The following is a 26,117-nucleotide window of genomic DNA, read 5'->3' as shown; positions in this document are numbered from 1 at the left end:
AAGAGATAAGAGAAATACAAATATACTATTAGCATTCAGTGATTTCACCCATATGACAGAAACTTGCAATGCATGTCATACATGTCACTGAATCCAGAAGGTGCACTCCTTCCCTCCCTTTAGCAGATAATCTGCATGCCCAAGGAATCTGTTGATTCATGTAAAAATCAGGGATGTTTCAAGTTACTTTGAACCTAAGGATTTTAAATACAAAATCAAAATGTTACATGCTCAAAAAGCAAAAAAAAAAAGAGAAAAATTCACAGTGCCAACAGAAATCTCTAAGTCAAAAACCTAGCCTGTGTCCCACTTTTGACAAAAATTGATATGTGTTGGTTATTTTCTCCCATTACATTGACAAACATCTATGTAACTTGACCTGCAAATGTGTTCCTCATTCCAACTCATCCACCATATGTAAACTAGTGTAAGACATGAATTCCAGCATGTAAAGTATGATTTTAATTGCATGCTTACAATGAGGAAAACTTGAAGAGATAGAATAAACAAATTAATTTCCTTCCTTTACTTCTCCTAGCTATTATATTGTCAAAGCCTTTGCGCTGGAGACCTTTCCACCCACCTCCTCATTTCAGCAAACTTCCTCTTCCTACTCTATGATGTGAAATCATAATCCTGTGTTATCAACATCACAGTCTGTTGCCATGGAAATAATTAGACATGACTGCTCAGGTTAGAAATTACAGCCCATGTATGTATTTGCCTTCTGGGTTAAGAGAGCATCTGGAGAGAAAATATTTGAGTTACCCTAAATCACCAAGTTGCAATATAAAACTTTGACAGTGGGATGCACTATGGGAATTTGACCAAATGTGGGCACACCACAGAGTAAAAATCACCCTGTGGTAACATACAGAAAGGTGTAAGATAAGAGGCAGTGTGCCATTAATAGACAGAAGTAGGTAGAAAGCTATTGGGTAAAAGAGGTGAAGCCATCAAAACTAGCAGAAGCAGCTACTTCTTTGATGCCAGAGTATATGCTGTCACTTTCATATGAATATGAGTACTCTACACTAAATTAAACTTCCCAGATGACCTCCTGAAAAAGACTGAAGATGTGATTCTGCACAAATGAAAGAAAATAACAACTCGGGGTGGGGAGGGGAGGAAAGAAGACAAAAACACAACAGACAAAAACAACAACCTGAGGTTTAGTTTCATTTCCTTTTAACAACCACAAGGCTTGAATGACATACTACAAGTCTAGCCATGAAAAGATTATCAAGAAAAAAAAGCAGTGCCAGAAAATCAGCTCCATAAGATAGAGTGAGACAACAAACAGGACCTAGCTAATTAATATTTGTTCTGCTTCAGCAGACAGTTACTGGACGAGACTGCAACAAACAAGCATGTCTCACCCAATCACATCATTAATCCACTCACGTTCACCACCTGAGGACCAGCTATGCCCCACAGATATTTATTCATCTGTTCCACAAACAAACAATTACAACACATTTTCTGGAATTAGGGCACCTGTTACATTCGGCACAGCTTACACACCCAGAGGCAGATATCAATTAATACTGCAAAAATTACTGTATCAGAAGCCAACAGAAGTTACTCATTATTATTTGGTAATAGTATCCCCAAAACACCCACAAACATCAAAAACACACCTGTTGCAGAGCAGTGTAGCTCAAATCCACTCTGTTTAAAACTACCGCTTCATCATAAGAGAGAGAAAATACATGCAGTGCTTCATTCCTGAATGGCAAAAGGTACAAACAAAATCCATGATGTGAGTCTGAAATGTCTGAATTTTAACAAGCCTGTGAAGTGCTTTTTAGCTGAATGGTGATTAATTGGCCAAATAACAAAATGATCAGGAAATAAATTTTGCAAATTTCTTTAAATTTGTAATAGGCAACCACATTTTTTTTTGGCTTGTTTAATAGACACTGAATGCAGAGACATTTGGCAGGACACTCACACCTCTAGAGGAAGTCCCATTTAAAAGAAACCTGACAATTAGGGCAAAGGCCATAGAATATATAACAGTATCTTATGTGTTGTTCCTCTATCAGCAGAAGAACAAAGTCTGCAACATAGTTACATTTGGTAATATCCAGAAGTCTTATATTATATGTTGGGGCATTTTTATTTTAAAGTATTTTGTACTTTCCAGAAGTGCATTCATACAACTCCTCCAAGCATCAGGTTACTCACAGATTCAGTAGTAAGCAGCCTACTCACAACTAAATGAAAAGAGGTCTAAACACTTAATAGTGGCTAACAGCTTGAGAAGTACTGGAGCACCTGCTACCACAAATGTAAATGAAATGTGGGAATTGCATCCATTCATATTCCCTGCTTCGCCCACATGTGTAATTATTAGCTTTCACACAGATTAAGGCAAAAGTAATTTTATTTCTAAATTCACCTCAATTTGCCCTGACAGACTTCTCCCAATTCACCAGTATGTTGGCCAGAAATCCACCCCAAAGCTCCATTTGATGCATTATTTCAGATCTTTCTTCTAAAATTCTTTTTTTTTCCCCAGAGGAATCTCACACTAGCTGTTTTATTCCTGTCACAAGACTGCAATTTTCAATTATTGGCACTTGTTACTCCTGAAACAGATCAAAATGAAAAAAGATTTCATCGCCTTGGCAAGTCTTACTATATGCACAGTCTCTGCCCCAAATAATTTAAAAATCAGATTAATAAAACAACCCAACAACCAAAAAAAAAAAAACCCAAAGAAACAAACCAACCAACCCCAAAAGAAATGTATAGCAGGCAAATAAATAACAAGAGATCTACACTAGAAGTGATAAAAAGTTACATGTTGGATCCTGTGTGTGAATTCACACGTTTCAGGAGACTCGGGTTCTTGAACAATCTGCTCAAGGACATCCAAGCTATCTCTGGCAGGCACACAGCCCGGCCGGCATCTGGGAGCTCCCTGATACTCTTTGTTAAGTTTGCAGATCAAAAAGAAGAATAATTTGCTGTTCTGAGAGTTACAGAAAGAGAGTGTCAGCACTGCACTACTTTCTGTCTGGTGGAGCTTTTTTACACAAGATGTTTCCATAGCTTCTCCCAGGGGAATGTATTAGAAAGGGAAATTTGTGAAGCACCAGAGAAACTTTTGCCACATTAGTCCCAGACATGATACCAGGGCTGGAAAGAAGGCCATGCCTCCTACACCAAGAGTTCTCACAGGAGGTGGGAAAAAAACTAGTACAAATGCAATTTGCAAGAAAAAATCCACTTAAAATAAGAATCCTTTTCCATTTTTTTCCTCTTTAAAAAAAAGAAGTTTAATGGCTTTGAAAAGGAGACACACCAAGTCCTCCATGAAAAGCTGTTTGGTTAACTGCAGAGCTGTTTTTTAAATGTCTGTCTAAACACATTATATTCCCTCAGAGCCCTTAAGCCAGGGCTGCACTTTGAGCACAGCCCTGGCACATGCCACCCTTCCCTTCCTTTTGCCTGCTCCACAGCCTTGCCACTGCACCAAGAGCACTCCCATGACCCAGTTCACTGCATTTAGAATTTTCCCATACCTCAAACTTCGCAAAGAATTTGGAGGACTGGATCCAAGAAGAAATCAAAAAGTTCCCAAAGCCACCTTTTTCCACAAAGCTTGCTGTGTCAATGCTGATTTGTTATTTAGGAACAGCTCCTGGACAATCTAATGTCACCCGAAGGTGACTACTCAGTTTCAGCAGTGAACTACTCAGGCAGGGAAGATGCTGGGCAGGATCAGGCATAACCTGTCATGTCTGCTAGAGTGATGTGAACTGTCTTTTCCCTGGCATGAACTAAGAGTAGAGTCAGGACCAGCACAGCTAGAGACAGCAAGTTTCAGTAAGAAAACTGCCCAGCAAATCCAAAGCACTATCAGCAGTGGCAAGAAATGGGTCATTTCAGCCAAACTCCTTTCTTTGTAGTAATGGGTACTGTACCTTTGTTATCTGAATTGCACACTAAAGCGTAAATTTACACTTCATGAGCTACTTTAAAATCCACTCTGCTTAATAATCTATATCAGCAAGAAAACACTTTAAAGTGTCTCTCACAATTAAACCCAGGCACAACCTTATATAAATCAAAATTTTGCTACCATATCAAAACGTTACACTGGGGCTGTATAACATTGCCCATATCCTCATTACATGCTACACTAATTACTACCAGCAGATTCAGAATTTTCTGCACATTAGAGGCTTTTAGAGGAGCTGTAAAAAATTTCAGGCATCATTAATTTAAATTTGTATTGAAATTTCCTTTTGACAGATGGCCAAAAATTACTTACTATTTAGAGTACCAGAGCCTGCCTGTTTGCACATTGGAAGAGGAAAGGGAAAAATTAAAAGGAAGAAGGAAATTTGTGTCACGTTCATCACCTGTTAAATGTTAAGGAGCATTATCCTGCATGAATAAATTATTTCATATAAGCACACAGACTCCAGCTGGTTCTGGCTGACAAAAACTGTCTCAAGTCACACAGCAGACAATCATAAAAAGCCTCTCTTAACCGGGAACCACTTAAGGGAGAAGGGATCGATTGAACAAGCAACTAACTGCTACTCTGGGCATCGCTGAAAACATTTAGGAAATTAGCAAACTATTTTACCTTGCAAAGCTGGCAGTAAGCCCCATGATGCTGACACACAAGCCAATTCACAACCTGAGCACCGTGCAAGGCAAACATCTACTTATCATTTCAAAGTAAACGGCACGAAGTAGATGCCCTTCATTCCTTCTAGAAGCTGTATGAGTAACAGCACTTTTGAATCAATCCCAGACAAAATCAGCCTTTTCAGTACAAATGCTCACCCTAACATCCATGCCAGCAAAAAAATCCCAACATCTCACAAGTGTTACAGAAACACGACTAGCATACATTGTTTAGAAACAGTGAGTGGCATATATTCACAGTTCTCAGCCACTTTCTTGAATGAAATCATCATAGTTTCAACTATATAGGTAAGCAAAGTCAAGAAACCACATGGTTATGTGCGCTCACAGTTAGGTATCCACCCCACTTGCATTTGTTATTTTGAGTGCAGGAAAAAGGAAAATGGACTAAACTTATCTGTTCACAGTGAAGACTGGGTTTTCTAGGGAGATCATCATTAATGTGTGGTCCCTCCTCATCACATTAAGCAGTATTAGCAGTTTCCAGCCCTCATGACAAAGAGGCTGAAGTGAAATTCAACACGCTGCAGTCTTATGTCAGCAGATAGACAGCTTCGGTGCCTTTACTGCTCACAGTGAAAACTGACAGTTCTTGTCAGCTCCTGGTTGTTATGCAGAGCCATGTGTGTAACAGCAAAACTGACAACTATTGGCTCAGTTGCGCTTGGCTGGGACATGTCAGGAGTGCCAGTGGCAGAATGGGTGTGCTGGGATAGGCTGTGAGACATGTCCCCACCTGTAGTTGCCAAAGAACCAAGGTGTCAGCTCTTGTGTCAGGTATGGACAGGTATCTAGTAGAGGCAAAGCCTGAGCCCAGAACCATGCTTCTCACAACAGCATAAAGGGAACACTAGTAATATCTGCCTGACAAGATCCTGCTAATCTAATGGACACTAGACTCATGCTGTGAACGTCTCTTCCATCACTTCCCCAACTCCAAGAACATATTATATCTTCCTAAAAAAAGCACCACTAGAAACTTGACAAACTGTTTCTAAGTGCTCCATAAGGTTAGTACAGGTCTTGCCATTTCTAAGTGTATCTTTTCACACTCAGCAGCACCTAATAAGTCTTGATCTTGTGTTTCTGAAAACCGTGCAAACTAGGAGAGCAGACCCATCAAGGAAGAGGACAGGGCTAACACATACCTCTCCATTTGCAGCATTAAAACCCCAGGAGACCCTGAGAAACTCTGATGGCTATCAGTATGGAAAGGCATCATATGTCACTGAACCATACTTGTATCTATTACCGAACACTCAAAATTATACAAGTTGTAAGGTATGTTATTACATCTACTTATGAACATCACCTTATACAGGATACAGGTATGCTGCAGAGTCACTCAGAACCTGAAAATTAATTTTTGGTAAAGGAAGGCAGAATCCTCAGTGCATGTTTCAGTACCACATTCATCAGGGTAAAGGGAAGGGCAGCTCACTCCTCTCCAACTACAGGACAGCAGGCAGCACCCCGCATCTCCCCCTGTAAGCAACAGAACTCTCCTTCCTCAACTGCATTATAAGGAAATATCAGAATTACAATACACAGCATCCAAATGACTTAAGACTACTGGCTTATTCTTTCTGTCTCAAAAGCTTGGACACAAACCCTGGGCAGACCTTTCTTTCCACCCAAGAACAGCCTCAGTGCTGTTCCAGTAAACTCACTGGTCAGCATGTTGCTTGCAATCCTAGCTGCCCCACTACCAGCATTTGCCTAAATGTGACACACTAGGCTACGCAGGATGCTGCCAATCAACACAAGCATTACAACCCATTTCCAGTTTGTGACTTTTTCCAGCACTCTGGGCCACACTACAGAAAAATGCAGTGTTCATGCAGCTCTGTCGAGCTACCCTTTACACCTACGAAATGGAATCCTACCTTGATGGAGTCTCTGTCTGCATGCAGAGCAGCCCCCATGCATAAGGAGAGGGAGATATGGTGGCAGGGGATGAGCATATGGGGGAAGAAAGAAAGAGAAAAATACTAGTTAGTTTACATAAAATTATACATTTATCATACTCCGAAGAAAGAATCCTGATGTCTGTTAAATAATAAATTGCACAGATGTTAACTTTTCTGTACAGTTAATTATTAATGGTGTATAGCCAGATTTATAAAACTGGATTTCTAGCATTTGAATACAATTTCTGGCTATTGCTAGATAATAAACACTAAAGTAATTAGCTACAAACTCTTCTGAAAATTGCTCCTCCCTCTTCCTCCTTTGTTTGCTTTAAACAGAGGATTTTAAAAAAAAAAAAAAAAAAAAAAAAAAAAAAAAAAAAAAAAAAAAAAGAAGGAAACAAAAGCCACACACTCCTTTGGCAGCACCTACCTCTTTGGTGATCATTATCATGGTGCTTCTTCTCGTCTTTAATTGGGAGGTGGGACTGCCCCCCCAGTGCACTGGAGAGTGCCAGGAGACCAGCACTGCTGCCAATGGGTGGGATGGCTGGAGGCTGCAAGCCTGAAGGGTGCGGAGTGAGCGGCACAGGAAGACCATGTCCATGTGACAAGTGTTGGGCCTGGAGTTGTTGCTGCTGTGAACAACAAAACACAGATATTGAATTTGTTCGGAGAACGGGGGATTGTCTAACTGATCACCTACATCAACTGCGACTGATCAGATCAATCAATGCATCTGATCAATCAAAGGTATCAATCCTCACAAACATCCTGGTGCCTTAAAAATGTCCAGATGTCTGGACACAACATATTTGGTAAAACTCAGACTGAACTGGAAAACAACAACAACAAAAATTTAAAAATGAAAAAAGAAAGCAAATGAATGTTACCATTTTCGTGAACTTTTTATTTTTTTAACATCGGTATTATGCTTTTCTCTTTCTAGTAGAAACGCACCATGTACACATCTAATCAAAACATATGTAACTGTAAAAGCAGTTACATAATGAAAGAAAAAAAAGCTGAAAATTGAGAAAATTAGTGTTAAACAGTTCTCCTAGCGCTACTGCACAGCATGCAGTGAAAGTTAATTTGAAAGAGAAAACCTGAATTAACAATCCAGAAAAGGAAACTGGTTGCAGCCACCGTTTTAAGCCCTTTAAGTGTCCTCAGCGGTACTTGAGCAAATTACTAAAGAAAATCTAATGTAGCAAGGCTTGGGTCCTCCTGTAGGCTTGCTCAATAATGCTGAAATAATTGGGCACTCTGTGCACGTTTAGTGATGCTCGAATGAAAAGCTAGAGGCCTGCCCTTGTACTCTTCTCTAGCTGCTGACTCTGTGTTGTGACAGGTTTATTTGAGTGGGACTGTGATGCATGCACCAGTAACTGCACTGACAAGAGTTTAAAGTCATTTTTACCAGTACACTGGCAACACATAGAGAAAGCCCTTGAGAGGTTCAAATTGGAGTTCTTGACCTCAACCAGGGCTGCATCAAGCTCTGTGCTATATACTAAACACTGTGGTAGATAGAATGTTGCTATTTGCTGGAAAGGCAGTGGAAAAAAACCCTGACAAATCAACAACAAAAAAAAAATCAAACAGGTGAAAAAGTTTAGTTAAATACATCCAAGAGGGATCTGTTCAGGTTTAATACTTATACACTATCCAACTAATTTCTGTTCATAGAAAAAACACATTACCCCTGAAATTTTCATTTTCAAGAAGTTATTGCTCAGAGTAAGTCAAATCCTAAATCCTCTAGGATTATTATCTCCAACTTGCATGTCTGTACACAGGACTTCAGAAGAAATAAAAACTTAATTTGCCTTGCATAAAGCCATTCCACTTTAAACTTCCAAGACTTACTTACATAAAGGTGAACTGAAAGTAAAAGGCTGCAAGTCACAGCACACTAGATAACCCTTGCAAGCACACTTTACACAGAGCTCCCTTGACATCCCAGCCTGAAAAGTACAGATCCTTCTCTTCTGCATGGAATTAAACCTCACGCAATGGAATCAAACTGGCAGCAGCATGCACACATCATCTAATCCAGACCAGTACCAGAGAAAATAGGGCAATGATCTACAAGAATCAATGGGAATAAAAATACAGAAGAGCATAGGAGGCAAACACCAAATTGAAAACCAAGCAAACAAAAACCCAGAAAGAACATTCTTCCAAGTGGAAGAAGGAGGCAAAGGTAAATCTTTTTCCTGCTTGCAAACCCATGTCATTCCAGCAGGTGTTCCTTCTTGTAGAATGTATCAAACTCATTTTGCTTGCTTGATGTTCTTATGGCAGTATGCTTCATTCTTCAGAATATTAAATTAACTACAATGAAACTAAGTCAGAGAAAATAGCGTATTGTTTAGCTTCAGGGTTTGAACGGGGCTGCCTTACAACAATCTGGCATGTCTGACTTGGGGAGGGGGGAGAACAAGCAAAAGAAAAGGGATGAACGGAATAATCTGTGTTCTGCTACCTGGTTTTGAACAAGGAATTTCCTATTCCTATTTGAGAATGTGCTATAAACCAGTGCATGAAGATCTTTGTCTGAATCTGCCAGTGGCTTTAGAGTAAAGACTTTAAGAAGAGCCTGAGAATATCAACAGTGAGCTTTCCCCTTGTTAACTATTATACTGTCAACTGAAGAGGAACACTCATTACACACTATTGTGCAATCCATACAGGTCTGCCTACTGACCTTCTCAATTTGCATTATATGATCTCCTCTATTGACATAGAATGGTTTCCAAAGAGCTGGAAGAAAACCACACTGTGAAGGTAATACTCTTTTTTACTTCTCTTTGTTAAGAATCTCTCTCACTCAGCAAGACAATAGCACAGACTGAAGCTTGGATGTACTGAATATCATTAATGACTCCCAGACTTAATATCGTCTTTAAATGTATTAGCCTAGCAGCTTGAGATCACCCAGAACAGGTGGGCTGCCCCAGTCCCTCTTGCCTAAGAATCAAACTGTTTTCACTGCAAGTTGAATTGCAGAGAGCTATGAAAATAACTGCAGAAAGTGGTGAATTAGAAAACCAAATCCAGAGCCTTCCTGCCATAGAGAACTTTTCTGAAGAGATCAAGTTCTTCCATTAGAAGTAATGGAAAAGTGAAATCTGGTAAGAATATGGCCTCAGAAGTGACAAAGCATCATTCACTGATACAGCAGAATTTTAGTGTCATTAAGTCACTTTCTAACAGCAGAAAGAAAATGCTTTGGTATGAAAACTAGACTGTGAAATAAGTCTAAGCTAAATTTCAGCATAGCACCACATCTTGTTCCACACGAGGATAATATTGTTGCATACTGTTAGGGGGTGGGAGTAAAACAACAACAGTTGGAAGATCATGGACTATGACTGGATTGGTATGGAAAAAGACTATGACCTCCTCCAATACAAGGAGCAATACCAAAAATGAGGCAGTGGTCCAAATCCAGAAAGGAAGCAAATTCAAGTGAAACACTGAGTAGGTTTTTGCTCTCAAAATATATAAGCGGAAAAGGAAATAAAGTTATATAATCACATAATTAATAATGCTGTTTGCTAATAGGCTTAGTCAATAAGGTAAAGATGAAATGACATCTCTGTCATTTCCTATTACTGTATTCAATTACTTACACAATAACAGCTTGACTTTGTTTTTCCACTGCTTATGGACATCACTGGTGAGCATCAGGCGGCCTACATGCAGCTATTTCTTTAAATGGAAAGTTACAGAAAAATGGGAAATTCCTTAGCCCACTGGGCATGAGATTAATGCTACCAAGTGGTAAAAAAGGGTTTTGATGAGTAGCTCCTCTAGTCATCCAAAAGCCAAAGTTATGGAGGAATAAGTATGGAGATAGTTACTCTCCACACAAAGAAATATTCACTATGGAAGAAAGTCCAAACTTGTTTCTGCCTGTAGCATGAATTTAGATCATAAAACCTGACACAATTTAAAAACTTGCAAGGGAAGCCTGAAAATGAGCCAACTGAACAACTACATAATTTTTTTGAAGTTGCTGTAATGCCTTCTCTTCTCCTTCTCCATCTTCTCTTTAATTTGTTATCTTTGGTGGCTTATTTATGAACTTTTAGCATGTGTAGCATGTGATTAACTTCAGACAATCCCATCACAGTTGACTACAGTATGTGTAAAGTCAAGCATACATCTTCAGCATTAATGCACAATAGGTGAAAACTTGGAAAGACAGATTTTATGATGCTGTAAATTTTCCAGAATTATGTGAAAATAAAAATATCAACAGTTACTAGCAAAAAATACACCCTATGGAATTACAAAATAGATTGCACTGTTTTTAAGGTGCATTCAACATTCACAAAATATAAGAGCACAGGGTAAACAAGCAATCAGAAAGAAGCCAAAAGAGAAGACTGCGTTCTTTTTAGTAATAAGTTTAGAAAGATGATAATTTACATCAGCTGAGTAGTAAAAACTGAAGTAAAGCTTTCAAAACACATTAACACACATCAAATAAAGATAACACCTGGCTGCTACTAATGGTATTTTCTTTTCTGTATATTTTTCTTGGCTGTTTAGAGTAAGGAATAAAAAAACTCCGAAGTCACATGTACACAAATAGGTAAAAAAGATTTGCTGAAGATTTTTATCTGAGTAACAGTAATTTTTAGAACCACCAATCTAAATGTTGATGCTTAGCTTAATTCTTTTCCCAATACATCTTAAGAGATCAACTTTTAAGTAAAATGTGATAACAAACCCACTAACAAATTAGCTTTGAATGCTCTCTTGTTATAGTCAGCACATTCAAAGCCTATTTTCCTGGAAGAGGTTCAAGTTTTTACTGGATACTTTCCAAGCAGCTCTGTGTTGCAGTAATCTACCTCCTTCCCTCTTACAGACCCTGAGAAGTCACAGCCATTACTCAAACAACCTGAACATACTACTCTATCCTGAAGACATTTCTAATGTTAGCAAACTAGTGTCTCAAAAACATATTTTCTCTTTTATATTTTTAAACATGTTCACTACTCGTACCTGCAATACTGCTGGGAGAGGACCTCAAAAAATCTGAATCAAATAGTTCCACTGTTTGTTTGAAATGAGTTAAGTGATGTGGTTGGTTGCTCAGAGTGAATCATTAGTAAAATAGCATACAGACAAAACAGAACACAAGATGATGAGAAAACAAAAACATAAAAACAATGGCTCAAGAGTACACCATATCAATGTCAGTGGTTTGAAAACCAGCAAAGGCAATTCTTTGGCATACAGTTATGAGTGTAATTAAGATGATATGAACTTTTAACTATTGTGCCTGTTCACATTCTTGATGTGATCTGCACTGTTTGTACTTCCTTTGTACTGTTCTCTCTCTGTTGGCAGATATTTAAAAAACAAAAAAAAGTTTTTCTGATGTTATGATACAAGACACCAAAACAGTCCACAAAGACAGTCATATAGCAGTTCCTCCAGTGGAATGGTTCTGGAGCTATATGGACATATTCCAAATAATGGGTTTGCATAAAGAAACAATGGTACTGATGCAGAGTAGAACAAATTACTACCTGTACTCTTTAAAAGGAGAGTGAACATTTTGAAAATTATTACAGTGCCCAGACTAAAAGGAAATATCCTGGTGGGAATCCTACTACAGATCACTAACATGAAGATGCAGACAAAATATTCTATAAGCAGCTAGCAGAATTCTCAGAATCATAGGCCCTTCTTCTGATAAGGGATGTCAACTTATAAGATATCTGCTGAAAATACAACAGAACAGAAAGGAAACAGTCCAGGAGGGTCCTGGAGGACTATTTCCTGACACAATAGGGATGAGGGGGGCAACAAGGGCTGATGCCCCACTGGACCTGCTGTTGTGAACAAACAAGGATTTGTGAGAGAGGTGCTGGTCAGAGGCCATCTTGGCCCAGCGAGCATGGGTTTATGAAAGGCACATCTTCCACATCCTGTGGATGTTGTCTACATGAACTTTAGTAAAGCTTTTAACACCTTTTCTCATAGCATTCTCTTGGAGAAACTGGCTCCTCATGCTGTGGATGAGTGCACTCTTTGCAGGGTATAAACTGACTGGATGGTTGGGGCCACAGTGCTGATGAGCAGTTACACCAGCTGGCAGCTGTCAACAGTTGTCAGTAAGGATGTTCAGCAGAAACTATCTTCAACACTGAGCTCAGTGTTGAAGATAGGCTCTGCTGAATATCCTTACTGACAATCTGGACAAGGGGATTGAGTGTCCCTTCATTCAGCTGGCATATGACACCACGTTGGGCAGGAAGGCTCTTCTGAGGGTTCTTGACTGGATCAATGAGCCAAGGCTAATGGAATAAGGTTCAATAAGACCAAGTCATGACAGCCCCATGCACTGCTACGGGCTGGAGGCAGGGTGGCTGGAGACGTAACTGGTGGGAAAAGACCTGTGGGTGCTGGTTGACAGCAGCTGAACATGAGCCAGCTGTGCCATTGGAAGGCCAATGGCATCCTGGCCTTAATCAGCAATAGTGTAGACAGCAGGACCAGGGACGGGATCATTGCCCTGTACTCCCACTCGCAACTCCACACCTGGAGTTTCTGTGTCCAGTTCTGGGCCCCTCAATTCAGGAAGGACATTGAGGTGCTGGAGTGTGCCCACAGAAGGGCAACAGAACAAGTGAAAGGGTCCAGAACACAAGTCCAGACCTGAGTCTGGAGAGGCTAAGGCAGCTGGGGCTGTCTGAACTGCAGAAAAAGAGGCTCAGGAGACATTATCACTCTCTACAATAGCCTGAGAGGAGGTTCTAGTGCAGCAGAAGTCAGTTTCTTTTACCAGGCAACTAGCTATTGCATGAGAAGAAATGGCCTCAAGTTGTGCCAGGGGAGGTTTAGGTTGGATATTAGGAAAAACCTCGTCACTGAAAACACAGTCATGCATTGGAACATGCATATCCATGCCCAGAGTGGTGGTGGAACCACCATACCTGGGGAAGCACTCAGAAAAACTTCTGGATATGGCATCTGGGAAAATGGTTTAATCGTGAACACAGCGGTGTTGATCTGATGGTTGGATTCAATGATCTTAGAAGTCTTTCCCAACATAAAAAAATTCTGTGATTCTATGCAATGTATCAGAAATTAGTGGAAACTAAGTGCTCGGATGCAACTGATCTACTAGAAGGTTTGGATGGGTCTGTTCACAAAGGGGAATGAATACAGACCTTAAAAATCCAGAAATAGGAATGAAAAATTAAGAAAAAGGAGACATAATAAGGAGAGACTAGTAATAATAATAATAAGGACAATAATAATGTTTTTTTCTTTTTTTTTTTTTAAGAATCAAATGCCGTGCTACTTGCTCTCTAAGATTCAGCAATTTATGTCTCTGAGGATGCTGATTCCACAGAAGGAAAGCAAGCTCTACTGACAAAACTAAGGGGAGAAGGAAAAAAATCAATAGCTGTCATTAATCAGAAGAGGAGTATTTAGAGCTCCTACATAAATAACAAAGAAATCATCAGAATCATATCTCTACAAATTGCTTCAAAGATCTTTTAAGTGATCTAGGAACAAAAAGTCATCTCCCAAATCATATTGTGGGATGAAAGGCAATATATGCAGAGCACATTTCCGTTCTTAATCATATATATGGGAACATCTGTCAGGGTACATGTTTCATCATTTGTCCTCCCTTCCACTCTAATGACTATTTTTCACCCAGCGAAACAGCATAGATAGAGAACAAAAAATTAATACAACCTACTAACAAATAAAAGATTCATGGCCAAAAATTGGACATAATCTTATAAAGGGAAAACCCTAGTCCTCTGCAAAAGACTAAGTTCACCTTCCCATGGTATTAGAGTTCCTTCTTCTAATTGCAGGACTTCACCTGAATTTCACACTGGAGGTGGAGGGAGGAAGAATTAAACTCTTCAAAATCACTTTCTATTATCATTTAATAAAGGGTAGAAAATCCCACATAAATCACAGAACTTAAAACTCTCTTCTTCCTTCTCCCCCATCAATTTCTATTTAAAGTAAAGAAAATCCACATCTGCCAGAGAAGGCAGAAAGCAGAAATTGTAAGCTAAAGGCCTTGCCATGAGGTGTGCCAGTGGTGTGACACATGCCTTGACACACCAAACCTCTGCTTCAAAATCTTTTCACACAGACCAATGCAAAAAATAACAAGCCAACAAATCTGTGCTTTCTTCTATGTATAAACAGATGGCAAAATTAATCTCAGGCTAAGTAGGTGCACAGTGGTCAGGTACCTTATTTACCAAATGCTCCACTAATATCCTATCCACAGACACTGGGAAGAGATTTTTTTTCTCCTCTGGACTAACAGTAAAAAGACAACATCTCTGTTGGGACTTTGTAAATTTTGGTCCTTTCGTTTAGAAATGAGAGTAACATCTGTGCTTTTCCCAGCAGACTTCTAAATAATCTTCTCGGGTCACCACAGTAAATAGTTTCTGAAACTGTGGCCTAAAAAGTGAAAAAGTTACCATCTGAGATGTATCACAAATCAAACAATAAAAGCTAGAATTAAAGCAATGACACTGGTCACAGAGACGTTCAAGTGGCTAAATCTATACGCAATTCTATTATCAGAGCTTTTGAAAGTGGCAACTATAATTCACTTCTAAGATTCCTCACAAGGTATGGTTTTTGAGCCATGTAATACCAAATCTCACAGATATATTTCTCTAATGCATCTTATCAAGTTAATCCTTACTAAGTTAAATTTCTACAAAGCAATTACTGAGAAACAGAGATTCCTTAACTCTAAGTGCTCACACCATGTTTCTTCATGCTTACAGCACACAAGTACACACAGTGTTGGATTTCAGCAAGTTGGATTTCCTTGAGATAAAAACCTGGGTTGCACAGACTGATCCATTCTTTCCAACCCATTCTGTGCCTTTCTGGTGCAGCTGTGGTCCTATGCAAAGGACTGTAATGCCTGCTCTTCTTGGAGGTGAACAGCCTCTTCCCACAAGTGTTGGGACATAACCTCTCTCCAAGCAGACTTCACTGCACAATGTTGTGTTTTGCCTCTTTAATGTAGTGCCCATTAGCCAGGTAACTGAAACTTAATTATTTTGCTTTAATGCAACTTCCTAGTTACAGTGGCATTGATAAAGGAAGGCCTTGACAAGGATCAAAATCACCTGTTTAAATTGCAGCCCTAAGACTGTGGAAGGGCCACTTGATCTTTTTGCCTTAGCCTCTTTACAAAGTACAACAGGGAAAGCAGTAGACCCCTGCTCCACAAACATTCCTTGAGTTAGTTCATCAGTGTTTGTGATGCATTCATATACCCAAGGACATGACTGTGAAGAATTCACCAAGCAATAAGCAAGTAAAAGCCTTGCTTATAAAAAATCAAACATTCTGAAATATCACACAATGTAAGAATTCAAGACCTCCTAAATTCCTTCTTCATTGATGGACTTAACATGTTGAAATACTCTACTTATGCAGTATTTAGTGTCCATCCCAGTTAAGCACTAGAGCCCTTGCCCTGGTCCTACATTTAAGACTGAAGGCATGAAAAGTACTATCCACCCACCTGAAGCAAACATTTAACTGACCCCACTCTACAATGCAGTCCTGGTCCTCATTCATTGCTGTAGGCAGCAGCCAACAGAGTGTGGTTGCGAAGAAGTCTAGGTGGCAAACATATGACCTTGTTTAGGAGTGGTATCAGAGCTCCTGTAGTATGAAACCTTGATATAATAGCACTTTTCTTTAGGTCATACTGTACAGTAAGAGTACTTATTTACATACACAGCATTATCAATGAGTACATAAACATTACTGATTTTGCAGTCAAGTGGTATCGGAAAATCCCTGTCTTCACAATACTTCGAAACGCAAAAGATAGACATTTTTTTTCCAGAAAACTGGTATAAAGCCATAGCTGATTGCAATACATAGCATATAATAAACCAAGATGGAGCACAACACATCTGTATATGGTTGACAACAGCTTCCACTTACTGAAGTACAGACCCCACTGGCAACAATATTGTTTGCTTTCTACAGCATGTAAAGCGAAAGCATACAAATATAAGTCATATATAAAATATTGCATATGTTCATTTTACGGAACATCACAAAAATTCTCCACAAGACACTTCATATCTGCACTGATTAACCCTAATTTAAAAAACAAGATATAGTGGTCACACAACTTTGATACCAGCATTTGTAAAACCCTGAGAAATGTGGAGACCCACATCAGGTCTTCTGCCTGATGAGATCGAGTGTGGGAGCCACAACACTCGTGTCGTACATGTTTAGTTAAGCAGAACGAGCAAAGCCTCTGGCACCAGCATACTGGCAGTGAGACAGTGCATGTGGTCAGCACTTCATACTGCAATGCCTGTCTATAGTGATAGACAAATATAAAATCAACTAACTACCACAGCTACTGAAAATAGGACAAAAAGCACAAGACGGTATAGCAACAGTATTTAAAATCCATTCTCGGCAATACAGAACTTTAGTTCCCTCAAAAATCCTAAAAAGATCATTTTCAGTTCCTTTAAATGAAGATGCTGCATATGGAAGAGATTTATTTAAATTAGACCTCACCTTCAAGGCTCTCTCTGAGGCTGGCACATGGGAACAAAGAAACAAGATAATAAATTCCTCAAAAACACCTCTTTGTAACCAAAAAACAGGGTGTCTTTAACTTAGCTGGACTTCAGGTCAGTAATTCAAAACCAAAAACGCTCACCCAAAAGCCTTCTACAAATCAATTTCAGTCTAGGCAGAATCAAAATATTTGCAGGACCATATCACTACTCAATAAAAAATCAGCGAATGAGGGTAATTAAATGGGGAGCAATGGATTTCAACATTTCTTTAGGATACATAAATAAGCGTAACTTGAAGCATATAGCCATTAAGTCAATCTCTACTGTCCCATTTCAACAACCTGCATACAACATACAGCAGACCACCAACTTGTTTTACAGAAATTAAGCTTCAGCCACTGCTTATCACACCTTGAATGAGCAGCAAAGAAGGGCTGGAGAAAGAAGTGACTGTTGTCCCCATGCTACAACACATTCATTCTAACTGCCCTTGCTCATCCTCTTTGACACCACCACTTCTGAATGCACACACCTGGGGCAGGAACAACTTTTCCATACAAACTGTGTACTGGTTCAAGTAGAAAATCCTCACTCCCTCCTCACAGCACCTTCAAACACATGAGCCAGAAACAAGCCACCATCTGAGAGGAGAAGGAGATGCCTCTGCATGTTAAGCAGCATTTGGCATCTGCAACCCTAGACACGGAGTCATGGCAATCATGGTAGGCACTGAGGCCAACCCTTCATTTCAAGTTGTGTGTACTTATCTGCACCACACTGCTTTCAAAGGCTTCCGTGCCTATTTTCTAAACAGCTGCTGTTCTCCAGAGCTGTAAGACAATCACTCTCTTGAAAGCAAACAAAAATTACAGACCTTTTGAGATGGGTCAAACAAGCATCTTGGCCTCAAACACAGGGTAGAAATTGTGACAAACAGTGCATTTAAGAAGAAATGTTTTAACATAGTAATTATATGTGACAAGACAGGAGGAGTCCTTTCTTTCAGTAACTGCAATTTGCTTATTTTTTAAGAAGATAATAAAAGTGGCATGATAAAACAAAATGCTTAAAAACTAAACCAAAGCCATTCTTTTTTCACCCAGATGCATAGAATGGTAAAGAAAAAGAATTATTTCGATCATTTCCTTAGTAATACACGTAATATTTAAATAGATTTAATAGTGCTGCTCCAAACCAATGAATTATGAGTTTAAAACCTATTAAAATGTAATGTTTTTTTCCTGAGCTGAGGGGAGAGAGATTTAAATTCACTGAATTTTAATATTTCAGCTTGAGCTGCAGGAGGTAGAGAAAGTCCAAATGAACTATTCCATCAGCACCATTCAAGCATGAACATTTTAATCAGTTTTACTTCCTTGGAGTTCTCCAACACAGTTTACGCTGTCATTCTGAAAGCACTTAACACAGAGGGTGTGAAAAACCACCAAGGCTTGTTATTGCCTTCACAATTGATGGCAAATAATTTTGCAGACTTCCTATCATTAAAATGTCACTGCTAAAAATTGAGGTTCAGCATTTCTTGTGCTAAACTGCATTTTCTTTGAACACCATCACACACCTGTTCTTAAGTTTTTGGTATATTTATCTCTCTCCATGTGATAAGCAGGCACAGAAGCCTTCATTTCTGCCTTACTACCCAACTGCAATTGAAAAATGACTGTTTTAAACAGAAAATTCCTAAAAAGTTATGAGTTAATTCCCTGGTTCCCTTATTAAAATGTAACCACACTCACATAACATGTTCCAATTGTATAGTATAATGGATTAAAGAAAACAAACCCCAACATTTTAAGAAAGTTAGATGACTCAATTTATTAATACAGGAAAAAGTAGCTCTGGATGTGCACTACAGACTGCCCTGAGCAAGAATGCTACAACACACTGCCCATGGCAAACACCAGAGGTAGACCCTGGATGCTTGCAGATTTACAATCCTCCTGAAGCATGCTTATGACACACACCCAGTTTTGGTTTGGCTTTTCTCACTGCATCTCTCCAGAAGATGATAGATGATATTTAACTTGTTTGAGCCCATCAATAGTTTTAAACTGAACATGACCTGTGAAAGAAGTCATTATAACTCTGTTTCATTCCATTAAACATAACTAGTTTATTGTCAGGAGAACAGGCAGTCTCTCTGGGTTCCGGGCTCACTTCAGTATTTTGCATTTAAACTGCATGGATCAGTGATTTGGTTCATTTACCAATGAAGATAGAATAATATTGCAAAGTTAAAAGGTGCTTCATCAGATTCCATTAAATCAGAGCACATTCATACAAAAATATGCACATGTGAAACACAAAGCGAGATATGATCTGTGCACCTTCAATTCTTTCCTTGTGCCACACTCCATTTTGGTAGCATGCATTTTTAACTCAAGGCCAGAGTTGCTCTGTTTGAACCAAGAGTGTTTAGCATGAGTGAGGTGAACCAAACAGGATGCCCGCAAAATAAAGAGAGACCTAAGCTAGTGTCTTATTTCAAAAATTCCAAATACTGTTTCTGTTTTTGTCTGATACACAGTTCAATAGGTTGAACAAACTGGCAGTTTTTAAGGTACCACAGTGTTAAAAGAACACAAACCCTGCCAGGCTTATTAAACAGAAAAAATAACATAAGACAACATAATCAGATACATAAAAAACCCCCATGATTTCCAATTATTTTCTTTGTTTTATTTTTATTGGTATTCACTTTGCAAAGTATGACAAGCCTTTTCTAGCCCCATGCTACATTTTCAGACTTTAAATCTCTCTAAGTGCAGACATAACACTGTTGTGGGATTCTTGCAACATGATCATAAGCTTATTAGATAACTTGTACTCCTGCTTATTCTATTTTTAAAAAAAGAATCACTAAATGACTGCATGAGATTACTTATCTATAAACCTAATGAGTACTCAATTTCATTCTGTATTGTTCCTGTTTTTCTAAAATTAAAGAGGAACACACAGTATTTCCTATGGCAGCATAGAACAGCTGAGTGAACAAAGGCAGGTAAAAATCAGGCTTGTGAGGGAGACAAGGGATGGCTGACTTTAATGCACAAACCCAAAGTCTGAAAGTTTAGAGAAGTTTGAGACAATAGAATTTCAGTTGACATGAAAAGATAAATTCAGACAGGAAGAGAAAAGAAAATTTACTTCTCTCTTTACTTCTCTCTTCTCTCTTGTGGGGAAGAGCAAGAGAATCATGGCCAGGCTCCCAGACAAGTGTCTCATCTGTTTATTTTTATTCTGTGTAGTTTAGTGATCCAACAAAGGAGGACAAATTTAAATAACTAGTGTGACGGCCAGTATTTGTAACATCGCACACTTTACACTTGCTTCCTTTACTAGAAATCAAGTTTAGTTTTGCAGTCTCTCTCTAATGCAAACAGAAGTGAATGGCAAAAACGTGCACAGGTAGACTGTAAAGTATGAGTGTGCACAGACACACAAAACCACACATGCACATATACACACGCGCCACAAATGCACATGCAGCACACACGTATAAAAACTTTAACCAAAAAGCCAACCTTTAGCTACTTACTTTATGCAAAGAATGTTAATAAAAGGCAATACTTTTGGTTAGGTAATGAAAACTAATTGGGAAATTATTCATTTCCCACTCTCCCCACTGGAGCATAATAGACATACAACAAATGTTATTCATGATTCTACACGATGTGCTCTGATTCACTCCCTTCTTTCTAACGGGCACTTCAGAGGAAATAAGGGTTACTCTTTTCCATTTATAATTTCTAATTGACTAGCAGTGCTTTCTTGTGGTCAGAGGTATACAAAATACAGTTAGAAATAGCGTATTAAAAACAAGCTACAATCAGGCTGCTGCTCTAAACTACTGTCAGCAATGATCAGAAAGTCCTGATTTCCTTGTTAAAATACAGAGGTATAATTGAAGGCATATCTTCACTTCAGATTGATTATTCGGCGACCCTTATCCACATCTTCATTCAGCAATTTGAATTTTAATGAAAGTAAATGGAATAATTAGCATTTCAAAGTTTGTGTGATACACTGAATAAAAAAAGAAAAATACTTTTATGTATAATCTATACACAAAAGAAAAAGCATTTGGGAGGATGCCAAAGATACAAAGTAGAGTTGTAGTGTCTTCATTAGAATAACTGAAACAACTGCTTGCTTCAGCAGTATAATTATACAAGACAATAATGTGTTATTAAGCTATGACTTCTCACCTTTGTTTTATGTAGTGTGAACAGCCACAGTTTTCATTGCTATGTCTCTTCTCCAGTTGTAAAATATAAACACTGTGGCTGCCCACACCTATAAAATTTCTGTACTGGGCTAATACCACTGCCAGCAAAGGTTTTACAAGAGGGGCTCCATGTACCTGTATTTATAGATGACTAAGAGCAGGACACCTATAAGCACAATGGGGATGGGTTCTTCTGCTAATGGTCTTGGTTGTATGTTTGGGTATTTTGGTTTTGGTGGGCGTGTTTTAGTTAGTTAGTTTGGTGTGTGGGTGCTTTTTTTGTTTTTTTTTAAAGTAACAGCTATTTTTTGATGTAAAAATAAAAACTGTGGTTAATACTGAGTCTTAACTGATACTCCTGAACCAACATGCAGAAAAAGATGTGGGCAGTTAAGGATGAAGAAAAAAAGTCTATTATATCAAGGGTACCTGTTACCATGGCTGCAGAAGCAGACTAGCAGGTGGTATGCAAAGGAAACAATGTTACTTAAATAAAACAATTAACAAAAAGAAGAGGAAAAAACAAATACTGAGCCTGCTTTGGGTAATAGATACAACACAAACTTAATTATCCCATTAGTCTTCTTGGCACAGTGCAAGCAAAAGTCTTCAGGTAGTAACCAGCTTTTATGAAGCTCAAGCTACTGAACTTCACCACTGCCCACAACTTTTGCCCACCTGATGGAAATGAGTTCATGCAAGAGAAAGAAAAAGTATTTATAAACACTATCAGAGCTAAAATGGAAAGACCACATACCCCAATGATTGCGTTCAGTTCTGCCATGGTCACTTGTTTGGCACGCTCCACAGCCTGCACCACTTGTTGCTGGTGCTATAAATGAAGATCAGAAACAGAATAAAATTATTTGTTTTCTAAATTATTAAGCATATATTCTTACTTTTACTGTTTTTATTTGCTTTTCTAAGACATGCAGGATCTGAAGTAACTGTTCTCTAATAAGACAGTCATATTGTCTGTTGATAAGTAAAAATATATAGGCAAGGGGAGGATTTTTATCTTTATGCCATCACATGCTGGGAATTACACCTTTGCTTCCTGAAGAGCTCTTTCACAACCTGGCAAAATGGGAAGCTCTCTTCCTTTTGTTCATCAACACAGTTTTTGAATTTAAATGCCATCTTCAAATGTAAGTCTCTTTCCTTACAGGCATGGAAACTTTATGAATAAACCCCACCCAGTTTTCTGAAAAATAAGGTGTGTCTTTTCAACAAGCACATGGCAACCACATCACTGAAAAATATACAGATTCTCCTTCTACGTACATTTCAAAGCAGCTCAACTGTAAGAAGAAAATTTAAAATAACATTCACAAATCTGTCAAACATGTGAAAGAGACCAAATTATTTCAATCCCCAACATGTAAATTTTAATATCTTTAAAAAAATCAATCAAAAACACATGGTCTAATTAACAACACGGTTTACAAACTCCAGTTTGAGTGATACTGTATTCCTGCACTAAATTTGACGTGGCTGTGTGTTGAAAGCCAACTGGTATTTATTTGAAAATAGTAACTACAAACAAAATAATGTTCTCATCTTGTAACCAGATCCATGCCTGCTCAGACCTCCACCAGTGGCAAATTAATCTTCACAGGCAGCCTTGAAGAATCAGGATGACACAGAACAAATAGGTGCAAGGAGGGGTCATGAAGAACTGCAAGTAGGTTGTGAAGGGTTGCACTAAGAGTGCGACGTTGATTTACAGCCACAGGTTGAACAGAAAAAGGAGGGAGGTCCTGACAATCTGGAGGGGTGCAAAAACTGTAAAAATGAAACATGAGCTTTGCATCAAAACCAACATCCAGATGTTTGCTGGCACAAAGTTTAAGGGAAAGGTTGAGAAGATCCCTTTAAAGATTCAAGTTTGCCCTCTCATGGCTGTGTATATGGACAGAACAGAGCCAAGGTACAGACCATCCTCCTGAGCATCCTCAGCAGAAGCAAGAAGTTGCATAAAATAAAACAAGGACCCAAATTCTCAAGGCCATCTCCAACACAAGAACTAGGTGAAGAGAATCAGGACTCCCCAGGGAGCACTCTAAGATCAGTGAAGGAGGGGTTTAAAAGGGAGATGCTGTAAAAAAGGATGCTGCTCCTTCAGGGGCTGGCAGGCCCAGATTTCACAATTCTCAGTGCAACAAACAAAAATGGCATTTTCACTTACAAGCCCTCTTGCATAAAAGTTCTCAAGGCAAGGAAAAACAAACCTAAAACCCACCCATAACTTATGTCCTGGTTTTGGCCTGTATACAGAGTTATTTTTACGCAGCAGCCATGAGGTTTGGGTGTGTCTGGGCTGTTCTATACCATCGCACCTTATTGCTTCAGGGCAGAAATAAGGGACTCTTGGGCTTCCAGAAGAAATGGCTTTTGGTTCAGGAAAGCATGGCACTGGAAGGTCTGTCTTTCATTGGATTTTGGTCCTGGGCTTGGTGAGCAATTTTGCTTGTACATCAGCCTCTTTCGGTAAATTTTTGCTTTTAGCATTGTTGCTATTACTGTCTGTTTTCTTATCTCATGGCTGTTTCTAGTAATTTGTTCTTATCTCAACTTGTTTCTCACATGGAGGAAGGTGCTGGGGGAAGTGGCTATATGGTTTTTTCTTCTTAGTGGGAACACTAAACTGGGGCATGCCATTCCTAACCAACGACACCAAAAAATTCTGATCCCAACTAAGAAAAACAGATAAATGCAAGCAATGAAGGTTGTAATTTACAAACACTCCTGGAAGGAAGAAAATGGTTTTAGGGTTTGTTTGTTTTTAAAGGAATGAAGGAAATGACTGGTGACCACATAGAATACTGCTACTTTTTAGGTGTTAACAGAATCACAGAAGTTCTGTTCAGTTTTGTAAAACTACACTGCCAATATAAACCAAATCTGCCTGATCTGTCTTATGAGAAGACAATGTGAATGTAGAGTTGTGTTTGCACCATATATCCCCTCATAATGCTTTGTCCCTCCATATCCCCTCTTTGTACCTGTTTGGTTCATCCCAGCTTTCCCATCAGTATGTCCATCAAACCCCAACCCACCCCCCTGTCTCCTCCCAGGTGATGTGTCCGTCACCTGGTGACCCTTCCCCTTTGTCCAGATCCTTCTGGCAGGGTCACCAGGTAACTGGACCCTGGCTGGGACTCCTCCCCACCTCCTCCTCAGTGGTCACTCTGAGGCCTTGTCCCCAGAGAGCTGCTCCCCTGTCCTGCCCCCATTGCCTGCTCAGGTTTCCCCGCCCCCCTATATCTGACTGCTCTGGACTCCCTTCGAGATCAGATGTGGCCTGGGATCTCTCCAGGCCCCCATTAAACTTCGGAATTAATCCAGAGGAGAAGCGCCTCTTTCCTTTGCTTGTGGGACCAGCTCGTCTTTGGACTCACGAGGGAGCTTCTCCAAGCCCCCCGGGATCCAAGGAGAAGTTCCTTTTCTCTGCCCGACTTGCCCCACTGCCCAGCTGGCCGGGGTCCACAGGGAATCTGTTCCCGTGGATTCGAGGGGGAGACGCAGTATGTGAAGACTAAAAAGCAGGCTGAACATTAGCAACCATGTTCTTGGTATTCAAGAAAAAGGATTTAAAAATTAAAAATCCGGTGTACCCCTGCCACAGATACCAGAAAAAAAGGAAATCATGATATTCAAACACCAGTGTGTTATCAAGCTGCATGTGTAATCAGCTCCAGGTTATCACTTGCTAAGGATAGGTACAGCTTTCATCGATTATATAGCTGCAAGGCTGGTGACCCATGACTCTATATGTCAACAGGGTGATTATAAAAATTACACCACTATTTTCTGGTAGAAGTCATTCACACCATGGAATTTTTCATGAATTCATTGAAAAACAAAAAACAAAACAAAAAAAACCCGAAAGAACAAAGCAGAGGTTTTAAAATATTTACTTTTTTAAATAAAAGCATTTACTGAGAAGTTCATGGTCATCTTCTCCTTCCTACCACAGGCAATGCTTTTTGCACTGAGGTAAGAAAGCTCTTGTATATACGAGTGTTCTATTCCAACATCAATTTACTTAAATCCTGTTCTCAGGAGAAGGAAAAACTTCTAAGGCATCTACAAAAGCCAGCCTAAACTTATCAAAATTACTGCAGAAATTACTTCATTTTGCATCCAGGATTTGGAAAATAAGTCATCTCCACAAGAGTTAGAGTGTTTTCTGTACTCTTACAGCAAACACATAAAGAATACCTCTCAGAAGAATTTGGGAAAAATGTTATTTCATTCTTAGGTCAGAGGAAGAGAAGGTGAAGGTATGGACTATCCAAACACCACTTTCAGATTTCTGCCAGAGCAGTCACACAGTCCATCTTGCATTGATTTTAATAGGTTTGGGATCAAGACTTCCAAGAGAGGAGAAAACCCAAGGGCCTAGTAACACTGAACCTGAATTAGGTACAGTAGAGACAAAACTCTCTTATTGCTAGCTGCTTTAACATTGATTTAATCTTCAGTGGCTTAATATTCAAAAGACTCAAAATAGATGCTCTGTAATTAGCCTTACCATCACTTCAGTTCATTGCAGCAACAGAGGAGGCACTTCCTCAGCTCCCAGAAACAACCAGGGTTGAGTGACTCTCGCACTACTTCAAGTTACAGACAAAAACCACACACTTGAGTGAAAAAAGGTACAGGAAAGCCCAAATAAGTGTTTTGAAGTGT

The 26,117-nt window shown here is 39.2% G+C and overlaps 1 protein-coding gene across 2 annotated transcripts in view; it reads right to left on the bottom strand.

Annotated features, from left to right (window-relative positions):
* LOC110470685 (TLE family member 4, transcriptional corepressor) overlaps positions 1-26,117 on the bottom strand; it is a 94,310-nt gene that overhangs the window by 36,109 nt on the left and 32,084 nt on the right. The window contains exons 6-8 of one of the 2 annotated variants that reach the window (XM_021530538.3): positions 22,180-22,254; positions 7,015-7,219; positions 6,558-6,574 (exon numbers count right to left, since the gene is read on the bottom strand). In XM_021530538.3, coding sequence (XP_021386213.1) covers positions 6,558-6,574; positions 7,015-7,219; positions 22,180-22,254 — 297 coding nt within the window. The remainder of the gene's footprint in view (positions 1-6,557; positions 6,575-7,014; positions 7,220-22,179; positions 22,255-26,117) is intronic. The other variant, XM_021530539.3, reaches the window with a different exon arrangement.

The sequence above is a fragment of the Lonchura striata genome, chromosome Z (assembly GCF_046129695.1).
Source record: "Lonchura striata isolate bLonStr1 chromosome Z, bLonStr1.mat, whole genome shotgun sequence".
NCBI lineage: Eukaryota > Metazoa > Chordata > Aves > Passeriformes > Estrildidae > Lonchura > Lonchura striata.
Note: the sequence above shows the minus strand (reverse complement) of the source record. Positions and strands in the feature narration are given on the sequence as shown.